The 13578-nt window shown below is 44.8% G+C and overlaps 1 protein-coding gene across 1 annotated transcript in view; it reads right to left on the bottom strand.

The window, feature by feature from the left end:
- TMEM87B (transmembrane protein 87B) overlaps positions 1 to 13578 on the bottom strand; it is a 57262-nt gene that overhangs the window by 28007 nt on the left and 15677 nt on the right. The window contains exons 2-4 of the mRNA XM_044289692.1: positions 6745 to 6805; positions 5336 to 5427; positions 3834 to 3935 (exon numbers count right to left, since the gene is read on the bottom strand). Coding sequence (XP_044145627.1) covers positions 3834 to 3935; positions 5336 to 5427; positions 6745 to 6805 — 255 coding nt within the window. The remainder of the gene's footprint in view (positions 1 to 3833; positions 3936 to 5335; positions 5428 to 6744; positions 6806 to 13578) is intronic.

The following is a 13578-nucleotide window of genomic DNA, read 5'->3' as shown; positions in this document are numbered from 1 at the left end:
TAAATTTTTATCATGGTATGTATATGTCCTGTAAAAGCAAACTGATGATCATTTATTTTAAACCTACCATTTATATTGCATCTTTTTGGCATCTATAATCGCGCAGCCTTTGCGCTTAGCCTGAATGACAAATCGCCTGGTGACAGAATGCTAGCAAATGGTGATTTTCACCCTTTGGCACTCTGGGAGCACTCTGTTCCCAAGCTGTCACCCAGGGTCACCCCACAATGTACATCTTCACACCCTGGGTGACAGCCTGGTGACAGAATGCACGCAAGGGGTGATTTTGGAACAGTGCAGCAGTGCGCATTGCATTGCGAATAGGAAGCAATCCGTAGACGTACGCAGTGAGTCAGTCTACGGATTATGCTTGACAATGGAAGACGTCCTGAATGTTTGGGCGTAATCAGACCTTAACAACCGCAAAAGGGAGGAGAAAAAAGGCAGATTTTTTTAGCTACTTTTAACAAGACAATATATTACGTATTTGAAGGTTAAGATAACAATAAAAAAATGTAGATTGAAATGATAGTCACACTTTACTAGTGCTGTGTATATGTAATAGAGACAAGAACTTTGGATGCCCCTACATTACTACGTTACTCTGCCTTTTTGCAGGGCAAGTGTTAAAAGTTTTTAAACTCCCCCTTCCAACGCAGCCATTTTTCTAGTTTAAATTTTTTTACTCCCTGACATTTTTATACAGCGGCATGAGAGTTTGCTTTTTCAGGACAAGTTGTACTTTCTAATCGTCATTTAATATTCCAAACAATGCATTGTGAAGATGGTATAAAAATATTAATGGGGTTGAGCTGGGACAAAAAATAAAAAATAAAAAAAAATGCTAAACATTGCAAAAAAATTCATTTGTTATTGTTTTTTGGGTTTGGTTTTTATGCAGTTTATTGCAGTAAAAAGTTCCTTAAAATATAGCATTTTACTTCAGACCAGTAAAGAAAGACAATACATGCACACAGCTAACGCGTTTTGGGCCAACAGGTTAGCCCTTAAACATAACATTGAAGGGATTCTACAAAAAACTAAATGGCTGCACACCGTTTTTTGTATTATGTTTGCTTCATGGATATGCACCTGTGATTCTGAAGGTTCTAGTCTAAATTTTCTTGCAATATATTGAGGGTAGCTCCTCTTTTAGACTGAACATGCCCATCTACCTGGGACTTCTGAGCAGAGTATGCATGTCGCTGGTTCCTTCACTGCCCTGCATATTGTAGGCTTAAGTAAGTCCAAAGTGAGGCAGTATATTTAGTGTTAGGGACCCATCTGCGGAAGCCGCCTTGACGCTTGGTAGATGGGCCCGACACGCAAGAGCTTCCATTACTTATTTATAGTCGGTATTGTACCACTTTTATCAAGAATAACCCCCATTTCTTAGCTCTATTGTTTGTATATATAACGGTGTGCAGCCATTTTGTTTTTTGTATTATGTTTGCTTCATGGATATGCACCTGTCATTCTGAAGGTTCTAGTCTAAATTTTCTTGCATAAAAGGGATTCTGTCAGCCAGATTATGGCTATAGTAGTTCTCATATACCATTGCCAAATTTATGGTTGCTTTAGTTTTATGCCCTAAAATCGTTTTTTATATACCTGTCAATCACCTTTGAAGAGGGCCCAAAGGGCTGTGCCAAACGTCTGTGGAGCCTGGCTGTGCCCATTCCGATGTAGTCCAGCGCTGCCCTGCATCCCAGTCCCCTCCTAGCTCCCCTGACGTCATACAGAGGACTCGGCATCCTCACGTATGCGACTGCATGGTCTTCCAATGGACTGCGCATGACAGGTATGTACGATTTTATGGCTAAACTAAAGCAATCAAATCTGACAATAGTATAGTTCTGATATGTATAGAAGAACTACAATCGCCTATAAATGGCTTTACAGGCATAATCTGACTGACAGAATCCCTTTAAGGGGTAGTCTGTTGGCCCCAAACGCGTTAGCTGTGCGCACATGTCTTTCTTGGATCTTACTTTTTCAGTCTACGGAGCGGTGTAAAGCCTTGTTTACGTGTCTGTCTGAGATTCATGGAAAATCCATCCGTATTTCATCCATAAAGAATCCCTGTTTGGTCTGTTTTTTGCCCTCCACAGACAATGAAAATTAATTTCCAGAGCATCTCCTACCAATGGTCCATGAAACACTGACAGATCATGGATGCCGTCCATGTTGTGCCCGTGGTTTATCACGGACCCATAGACTTGAGCATATTTGGTCCACATAACGGACCAAAGTAGTGCATGTCTCCCTGATTTTTCCACTGACCCACAGTCAGTAAACCGCTGATGTGAACAGACACATTAAAATCAATTGTTACATGTACTGTGCGTGAAAAATGCGGACAGCACACATCCGTGAAAAACTGACGTGAACAACGCCTTTTTTGCAAATAAGCTGTAGTTTTTAGCGAGACCTTTTTAGGGTACGAGAAACATTTTATTCAATCTTTTTTAAAGATGAAGTGACCTAAAAATATTGATTTTGGCAGTTTCTTCTTTACGTTCACTCATTCGCCGTACAGAAGAAACACTTATATTTTACATTTTTGGACACAGTGATACAAATCGTGGTTATCTTTTCTTTACTGCCACTTGCAAAATGGCAAAGGGGGTGATTTGAAGTTCTATATTTAAAACTTTTATTTTTAAACTTTATTTTATGGGACTTGAGCATGCTTGAATACACCATGGACTGCAATAATATACTATTAGGGTGTCATAGGAACTTCAATATGGCAGGCCTGGCAGGCTTCATATGATCGGAGGCTGCCATAGCAAGCTAACTTATCCTTTGATTTTATCATGTAGGGGGAAGGGTTTGAGCATCGGATGCAGCCTGGGCACAGGATGTCATGGACACACTTGACCACGGGATCTGTGGGCTCTGATCACGTATGCTGTGGGCGGATGTCTGCCATTGCATCTTTATTGCATTCACTTGAATGTGACCAGTAGTAGCATCAGGTGAGCAGACTGACAATGGAAACAATGAAGGTTAGGCAGACCTCAAAGGAGCACCGCAGCCCCTTCATTGTGCCGATTGGTAGAGATCTTGGACACCCAGTAATCAAACATTCATTGCCTATCCTAAGACTACACTGACATAAGGGGATTTCTGCTGCCGAAGGCCATGTTTACATGTGGTGTGTGTCCTTTCAGTGGCAGATTTCTTCTGGATTTCTGCAGTAGATTTACAGCGAAAGGTATTTCTGCCATTGATTCGTATTAATAACTGACACTTCTTCATGCGGATTTCAAATAAATGGCCATATGATTGGCAGCAGAATATCCACATGGAAATACCACAGTATGAACAAATTATATCCTCAGGCCTACTGCAAACAGTGCCAGCAAAGTGGAGGAGATTTTACCTGATCTCCTCCCATGGAGATTCTCCATGTAAAAACTGACGTCAATTTTAGATCCAAGGCATGTCAATTCTTTCTACGGATTCTCAGCGCAGATTTCAGCAATTCCAAGGTAGAGGGGTGAAACACGAAGCAAAAAGGTGCATTTTATGAGTCTGCAGTGGAAAGATCTGTCGTGTGCAGGTACCCTAGAGGGTACAATTTAGGGGGAGAATCCGGATTGTAAGGGGGGTAGAAAGAATTGAAGCGTGATGTCATGAGCTAAGAAATAAAATCATTTCTGAAGCGTGATATCACAAGCTGATATAAATAATTTTTAGCAGCTCAATGATCTATCCCCTCATCCTCATTAATGTACATATATAGTATCAATATTCATATGAAAGAGAAATGTACAGATTGAATGGCTGTCCACTGGAGGCCCAGATGTGCAGTACACAACACTTACATTATGCAGAGAGACAGAATGGCTTTGAGAATCGCAAGTAAAAGTTTCCCAGTTTTCTTCATTGTTCTCTGAAAAAGCTTTGGGGTCATTTTGTTGAAGATCCTATAAAACAGATCATAAAGGACACTTTAGGGCTACAGGAGGAAACAGACATATAGATCCAACACACACTGTGCTCATGAATTACGAGATCTAAAGCTGTGTAAGTGCATATACAGAACATACGGCAGAAATGGAGGGAGGATCAATCTTCAAAAACGTCTCACGAATGATAGCTGATGACTGATGTCTTCTACTGGTCACATCGGACTTCTTCAGCTAGTTGTTGGCTTATGTCTGATGCAATAGATTGACTTAGGGTTTCTGCTCAAGTATTCTGTATTCTCTAGTTATCTGCCCATGCTTTCACATTACATTGGGAAGCTGAAGAGGCTGGACATTCTGCACTGAGGCATGCCTTCTTCATGCCAAATACAATTTTCTAAAATTGTACTGAAAATGGCGTTGATAGCTTGAAAACATGCATCCTTTCATTTCTGCCCCAATACTTTTTTGGCTTTGTAGTAAGGCCTTCATCAATTTACAGCTTTGAGGGAACCTGTCACCTGGATTCTGGGTATAGAGCCGAGGACATGGGTTGCTAGATCGCCGCTAGCACATCCGCAATACCCAGTCCTCTAAGCTCTGTGGAATTTTATTGTGTAAAAAAACAAAAACGATTTGATACATATGCAAATGAATCTGAGATGCGTCCAGCACCCCAGTATAATAAACATTGGTGGAGCAGTGCGCTCCCCCCCCAACACCCCAGTATAATAAACATTGTTGGGGCAGTGTGCCCCCCCCCCCAACACCCCAGTATAATAAACATTGTTGGGGCAGTGCGCCCCCCCCCCCCCCGTATAATAAACATTGGCGGTGCAGTGCGCCCGCGCCCCCCCCCCCCCCCCCCAACACCCCGATATAATAAACATTGTTGGGGCAGTGCGCCCCCCCCCCGTATAATAAACATTGGCGGTGCGGTGCAGTGCGCCCGCGCCCCCCCCCAACACCCCCGTATAATAAACATTGTTGGGGCAGTGCGCTCCCCCCCAACACCCCAGTATAATAAACATTGGTGGGGCAGTGCGCCCCCCCAACACCCCAGTATAATAAACATTGTTGGGGCAGTGCGCTCCCCCCAACACCCCAGTATAATAAACATTGGCGGTGTGGTGTGGTGCAGTGCGCGCCCCCCCCCCCCCCCCCCCCCAACACCCCAGTATAATAAACATTGTTGGGGCAGTGCGCTCCCCCCCAACACCCCAGTATAATAAACATTGGTGGGGCAGTGCGCCCCCCCCAACACCCCAGTATAATAAACATTGGCGGTGCAGTGCAGTGTAGATATTGACATGGAAAATTAAAAATAACAGCATCAAAAATTCTTTAAAAATATATTAAACATAGGAATGCAATTTAAACAATGGGTCATTTTCTGACACATTCACTTTAACACTTACCTCAATGGTGGAAAACTCGCTGTAACACTTGTGATATTTCAGATACCATTCCACGGTAATATTTGTAGGACTTGCACACTCAAATTTGTCAACTGTTAAAAGAAAGTTAAGAAATGATTTTAGAAAACTCTTATTAAACTACAGAGTAATCCTACCACTAGTTAAGGTCATGTTCACACCTGCAGAGCCTTCTGATTTATAATGGTATCTGTCAAGGCTGAATTACGGCATCCATCGTTTTGATAAGAAAAATATCACCATGTGCGGCATAATCCCTCCCTGTAAATCTGAATACAGCCGCTAGCAGAAAAGTGAAGATAGCTTAAATGGGAGAGTTGTCTAGCACGCAATTAAATAAATAAATCACACCGATTCCCCACCACTACTGTTTTGAAGCTTTCCAGGTCTGCGATCAGTCTCTACTTCCTGGTCCCTCTCGACACAGGACAATGATGGCCCACCTCAGTGACTGGCTGAATGGTCATATTATTTCCTGTGTTGTGTGGGATCAGGAAACACAGACTGGCAGGTAACCTAGGAGGCGTTGGAATGGAGGTTGCAAGGTAAGATTTTTTTTAAGCCATTCTGACTCCGTGTATAGGTTCGGGTTATCTAAGAATCCCGTTATGGATTCCGCTACCACGGACCATAACGGAATTCTATGACGGCATACACCATAGAAGCCTATAAGAGGCATTCCGTATTGCATGCTGGCCATAGACTTCTATTATGACAGAATGCCTCTTATAGGCTTCCATGGTGCATGCCGTCATAGAATTCCGTTATGGTCCGTGGTAGCGAAATCTATAACGGGAATCTTAGATAACCGCACCTGTACGCCGAACTTGAAAACACAAGTTTCTGATTATTAATTCTGACCCTTCAGAAAAAATTTAAAGGTCATAGCAAAAGTTAAAAGGGGTTGTTCATCCTCTGGGATTTTTTGGAAGACCCACCTTGTGGCCGGACCTGTGGAGTGATTAGTGAAGCATACTTACCTGCTCCCTGATGTTGGGTCCCCTGCAGCAATCAGGTAGTCCACTGTCAACATCATGTTTGGCACCCCCGCAGTGGTAACCTGCACCCCTTGTGTCACATCAATTGGTCATGCAACACAAGGGGGACAGGTCATCGCTGTGGCCAATTAACAACCCCATTTAATATTGGTGGGGGCAGCCTATATGTTATGTTCCAGGCCTCTCGTTTTACGAACAAGGATAGGACTTATCTAAAGATGGCAGGACGTTCCGTTCCACAAAATGCGGTAGACACACAGCCAGTATTAATGATATGCTCTACTGCCATTCATCCTACGTACCCCAAAGGGATCTTTCAATCCACATGAAACCATTGAAGTTACTCGACAGGACATAAAATAATGATCACAACACATAAAGCATGGTACTTACGTTTAAGATGTATGTTTGTATGGTTGAACAATATCTTTCTGAAAAAGAGAGGCTTGTCACCCTAAAAAAGAAAGACAGAATTTTGAGACACATATCCTGAAAGCACATTACAAAAAAAATAGCATCCTATAGCAATCAGAAGAGGGTGTATAAAGCCCTTCAGGATCCTCCATCCATCTGCCATTTGCAGATCCTGTAAACCATATATTCCACAGGGGTGTATTCACACTGCATCAGTGGTACATGTGAGGAGGAATTCCTGGCATATGCATCCAACAGATGTCTCCAAGATATGCCACGAGGCATAGGTCATGTTGAAAAAAATAAAAAACATGCGCCATTTATACTGTCTGTCCAGTGGAAAAAAAAAAGGTTTAGCAACACATACCAGCTGCACAGGAGAATGGGGCCTACGGGTAGGTTTAGCATACACGCGGGGAGCTGACAAGATGTGCAATGACGGTCCCCACCAGCAACCCCACAAGGCCAGAAATCAGAGTTGGGCTCATGCACATGAACGTTGTTGTTTTGCGGTCCGTTTTTCACAGATCAGTTGTTCCGTATCTGAGTTTTATTTTTTTCTCTGATTTAAGTCCTCTTCTGTTCCGTTATTCCACAACACATATCCGTATGGTTTCTGTATGGGATCCGTTTTTTTGCGGATCGGAAACAGTAACTTATTAATCACCAAACAAATGAGCAATATGGGCTGGGCATAGCATTTCTACAGTATAGATCTGCAAAATACGGATGACATACGGATGTGTTCCGTGTGCGTTCCGTATTTTTTGTGGACCTATTGACTGGAATGGGGCCTCGGACCGTGATTTGCGGAGAATAATAGGACATGCACTACTTTTTTGCAGAACGGAAATACGGAAACCTTCCATTGTCTTTGCGGACCCATTGAAGTGAATGGTTCCACATGCGGTCTGCAAAAAAAACAGGGGGACTTCCGGTTCCGGCGCTGAGATGCAGGACACGGAGTGAAGGAGCTCCGATAACTGCTCACCCTAACAGCGCACCTGCTCAAAGTACAGCGCCAGAAGGGAGACCGGGAGTGGGGAGGAAGGTCCCCTGCATATCAAACGCATTCGGTTCATGGACCGATACCTTCTGAGGAGCGGGAGCCGAAAGAGTACACGACTTACAGGTGTGTGTGAAGGGGCAATGCTCAGCAAGATGGCGGATTCCTGCCCTTCATCACTGGAGATAGCCTCAGTCGCATTGACACAGTTTCCCATGCAACAAGGTAGCACCGGCAATTGATTATAAGACTCTAGCTATCGAGGTCGCCAGACACTTGGCACCCGACATTAGACAGACACTTTCTAAAACTCTGAGGCAATTGCTGCATGAGCTACATGAAGCAGTAGCACAGCATGACTCCCGCTTGGATGAACTCGAGCGCAGGGTGTCCTCGATGGAGGACTTAGCAGCCAAGTCAGAGTGAAGCCCAGGAGTTGTTTAAACAAAATGGCACTGAGGGATCGTCTGGAAGATCTAGAGAACAGATCCAGACGGAACAATCTGAGACTGCTGGGACTGCCAGAAAGTATCAAACCGCAGGCCCTCATGGATATAGGCAGGAGTTACCAACAGCTCTGGGACTAGAAGGCAGGTGCAAGGTGGAGAGAGCTCACAGAATCGGCCCAAACCCAGAAATCCGTGACTGTTTGCAACAACTCAATACATTATTGAGTCTATAGTATCCTTTATTTTATAGTATACCACACCAGTTAAAGTATAACCAGTTCAGATAGTTGTGCACCAGAACTGTATGTGCTAACTACATGCCATTGTATGGGTTAATGTTTTATTTTATATTATGCCATCCCAGTTTAAGCAATGACAGCTTGGATAGTTATGCTCCAATACTGTTAATACTTACAGCAGGCCATTGTATGGGTCAATGTGTTATGTTCAAGGGGAGTTTGCTGGTATATCAGATACCACATTGTGGAGGCAATGTCACACTAACCTGATAGAGTCAAAGCAAACAAGTGGTGGGTGAAGTTTTGCATCTCAGAAAAAAGGAAGTTGGTAAAGAGTGTGAATTCAGGGGAGGAGGACAGTTTAAATACTACTGTTTATAAGGGGACGAAAGAGAGGGGGAGGGAGTTATAATTTGACGGAGGGGTATCACAGTCTATCTTAACATATAGTCTCGCGGACAGATTCCACCAGTACCTTAAGGGGCATTGTGAATAGGGTGTAATAATGAAAGTGGTGTAATGAAATGTCAAAGGATTGTGATCACTGCAGAAACGATAGATGGTGCTCAGACACCTCAAAAAGCTGAGCCCTGATATAGCACTATTGCAGGAAACGCACATGGAAGCAGGGGATTTTGAGCGTATGGAAAAAAATTGTGGGTGGGGAAGGCTGTAGGATCCCCAGCAATCCAGAAGAAGGCGGGAGTCCTGATCCTGCTCAACAAACAGTTCAATTGTCAGGTGTTGCGTCATACAGCTGATAAACAAGGGAGATGGGTCAGCGTCCTACTTCAGGTACAAGAGAGCCAATATAGTGTTTATAGCATTTACGGCCCGAATTCCAGCAATACCCAATTTTCTGTGGAGTTAGAACAAACCCTCCTACAAGATGATTGCCCTAACAAAATCATAGGGGCCGATTTCAACTCAGTGGTAAATTCCTCAGAGGATAGGAAAAGGGAAGAGAGTGGATTGGGGGGGGATAGAGCGCAGGATAGGACCATGGAACCACTAATGGATGGGGTGGGTTTGATTGACCCGTGGAGCAGACTACACCCAGATGAGAGGAGTTACACATTCTACTCCCATGCAAGGGGTTCCTGGTCACGTATAGACTACATAGTAATACACCACTCCTTGCAGGGAAGAGTGGAGTCGGCGACCATAGGAGACTTGGTCATATCTGACCATGCGCTGGTGGAGCTGATTCTGCGGGACACCTACCTCAAGGGCTCAGACTATCTGTGGCGGTTTCCATCACATATGATCTCAAACAAGGACTTTGTGAATAAAGTAATAAGCTGGTGGGAGGAATACCAATAAGGAACATATGGGTGAGCCGGAACTGTTCTGGACAGCTTCCAAAGCCGTAATGAGAGGGAGGATAATGAACTATGTATTTGGAATTAAGAAAAAGGTTTCAGCACGGTTTGAGCAGGCAAGTAACAAAGTTAGACGGGCGTACATGGCCTTCTCAGAGGACCCCACAGGGGAAAATAGGCGGAGGTGGACTGAGGCACGCCAGTAATTTGACCAGTTTACAAGGGAAAAGGAGTCTCTGATATTCACATCTTATGAGGCGACCTACAAAACAGGGAATAAAGCCAGGCGATTGCTGGCTAACTTGGCCAGGGGAAGGAGGCAACCTCAGTTCATCTCCAGTCTTAAAAACAAGAATCATGATGTGGTCCATGATCCAGCTGATATAAATAACATTGTGGGGGAATACTATAAGGCACTCTCTACAAAGACGAGGCACAAGCCAATTTAACTGACACCCTTCTTGACAAAGTACACTTACCGCAGCTTACTCAAGAACAGGTATCACGCTTGAACGCGGATTTTACGGATGAGGAACTTCAATCAGTGATCAAGCGATTGTGAAACTCAAAAGCCCCGGGGCCAGATGGATACAATATTGACATTAAAAATCATGAGGAAACAATTCCAATTATCATATCAATTCTCCAAACACCTCCCACTTTCTCATAATCTCAGGTTTGAACCGGGAACAAATAGCAAGCTATTCCAGCCCTGGGTCTTAAAAGGGATTAGGAAAATGGGAGATCTCTTCAAGGAAGGGGAAAACCGTTGGGCCACACTACAGGAAATGGAGGAAAAATGGGATTGACAGGGACCAAATTACTTACCATATTTGCAAATTAGAGATTATAGCAGGAATCTTGTTAAAGATCACTCACGGGAGTGGAAGACAAATGACTTCGACACAATACTGAGTCTTAAAACCAGACCTACAATTACGCTGTTATATCAACTGCTGAGGGACAGATGGAGATCCAAAGATCGTACAAAAATAATCAACAAATGGGGACAGATACTGGAGATAAGAGATTTCCAAATGTGCCTACTCTGGTATAACATCTCTATTCAGGACAATAGTTCATGAGAAATGGCGAGAAACCCATATCAAAATATTGCATCATGCAATTTATGGTTTCAACTTCCCAGGCAGAGATGGGGATTCAGAACACTTGATAGCATGTCCCCGGTGCAAGACACCTTGGACGGATCTGTTTCATGGTCTGTGGAGTTGCCCCAAGCTGGAAGGGTTCTGGAAAAAAGTGGGCCAGATCTTTAGACGGATAAGCAAGTTTCAGGGACATGTTACGCCAAACATGGTAATATTGCATGTTGCTATAGAATCAGGGAGTACCGACGTGGAAGGGGAACCCGAAAAAGTTTTATCACAAGCGGGACATAGGCTATTGATGGTAGCCAAAAGCTGTCTGCTCAAAATGTGGCTTAAACCTGAGGTCCCTACTAACGACATGATACTCACCCAACTACGCCATACATTCCACCTAGAGTGGCTAGATGCACTTACTAAGAAAGAAGTCTTGGGTAAAAAGTTATATCAAGTGTGGAGGAATTTCATTTTGGAGTATGTCCCCGAGTCAGAATATCTAAGGATAATGACCCCATTTAACCTCCTCCCGTCACACTAACGCCGAAAGGCGTCAATGCTGCGGCGCTCCCAGGTCACACTAACGCCAATAGGCGTCATCTCGCGAGACGCGAGATTTCCTGTGAACGCGCGCACACAGGCGCGCGCGCTCACAGGAACGGAAGGTAAGCGAGTGGATCTCCAGCCTGCCAGCGGCGATCGCTCGCTGGCAGGCTGGAGATCCGAATTTTTTAACCCCTAACAGGTATATTAGACGCTGTTTTCATAACAGCGTCTAATATACCTCCTACCTGGTCCTCTGGTGGTCCCTTTTGTTAGGATCGACCACCAGAGGACTCAGGTAGGTCAGTACAGTCGCACCAAACACCACACTACACACCACCCCCCCCCCCCGTCACTTATTAACCCCTTATAAACCCCTGATCACCCATGATCACCCCATATAAACTCCCTGATCACCCCCCTGTCATTGATCACCGCCCTGTCATTGATCACCCCCCTGTCAGGCTCCGTTCAGACGTCCGTATGATTTTTACGGATCCACGGATACATGGATCGGATCCGCAAAAAGCATACGGACGTCTGAATGGAGCCTTACAGGGGGGTGATCAATGACAGGCGGGTGATCACCCATATACACTCCCTGATCACCCCCTGTCATTGATCACTCCCCTGTAAGGCTCCATTCAGACGTCCGCATGCGTTTTGTGGATCCGATCCATGTATCCATGGATCCGTAAAAAATCATGCGCATGTCTGATTGGAGCCTTACAGGGGGGGTGATCAGTGACAGGGGGGTGATCACCCTGATTACCCTGATCACCCCCTGTCATTGATAACCCCCCTGTAAGGATCCATTCAGACGTCCGCATGCGTTCTGTGGATCCGATCCATGTATCCATGGATCCGTAAAAAATCATGCGGATGTCTGAATGGAGCCTTACAGGGGGGGTGATCAGTGACAGGGGGGTGATCACCCTGATCACCCCTGTCATTGATAACCCCCCTGTAAGGCTCCATTCAGACGTCCGCATGCGTTTTGTGGATCCGATCCATGTATCCATGGATCAGTAAAAAATCATGCGGATGTCTGAATGGAGCCTTACAGGGGGGGTGATCAGTGACAGGGGGGTGATTACCCTGATCACCCCCTGTCATTGATAACCCCCCTGTAAGGCTCCATTCAGACGTCCGCATGCGTTCTGTGGATCAGATACATGTATCCATGGATCCGTAAAAAATCATGCGGATGTCTGAATGGAGCCTTTCAGGGGGGGTGATCAGTGACAGGGGGGTGATCACCCTGATTACCCTGATCACCCCCTGTCATTGATAACCCCCCTGTAAGGCTCCATTCAGACGTCCGCATGCGTTCTGTGGATCCGATACATGTATCCATGGATCCGTAAAAAATCATGCGGATGTCTGAATGGAGCCTTACAGGGGGGGTGATCAGTGACAGGGGGGTGATTACCCTGATCACCCCCTGTCATTGATAACCCCCCTGTAAGGCTCCATTCAGACGTCCGCATGCGTTCTGTGGATCCGATACATGTATCCATGGATCCGTAAAAAATCATGCGGATGTCTGAATGGAGCCTTACAGGGGGGGTGATCAGTGACAGGGGGTGATTACCCTGATCACCCCCTGTCATTGATAACCCCCCTGTAAGGCTCCATTCAGACGTCCGCATGCGTTTTGTGGATCCGATACATGTATCCATGGATCCGTAAAAAATCATGCGGATGTCTGAATGGAGCCTTACAGGGGGGGTGATCAGTGACAGGGGGGTGATCAGGGAGTCTATATGGGTGATCACCCCCCTGTCATTGATCACCCCCCTGTCATTGATCACCCCCCCCCCTTGGTAAGGCTCCATTCAGACATTTTTTTTGGCACAAGTTAGCGGAAATTTTTTGTTTGTTTTTGTTTTTGTTTTTTCTTACTAAGTCTCATACTCCACTAACTTGTGTCAAAAAATAAAATCTCACATGGACGCACCATACCCCTCACGGAATCCAAATGCGTAAACATTTTTAGACATTTATATTCCAGACTTCTTCTCACGCTTTAGGGCCCCTAAAAAGCCAGGGCAGTATAAATACCCCACATGTGACCCCATTTCGGAAAGAAGACACCCCAAGGTATTCCGTGAGGGGCATATTGAGTCCATGAAAGATTGAAATTTTTGT

The sequence above is a fragment of the Bufo gargarizans genome, chromosome 4 (genome assembly GCF_014858855.1).
Source record: "Bufo gargarizans isolate SCDJY-AF-19 chromosome 4, ASM1485885v1, whole genome shotgun sequence".
Classification (NCBI taxonomy): domain Eukaryota; kingdom Metazoa; phylum Chordata; class Amphibia; order Anura; family Bufonidae; genus Bufo; species Bufo gargarizans.
The sequence above is the reverse complement of the archived record's forward strand: the minus strand, read 5'-3'. Positions and strand labels throughout refer to the sequence as shown.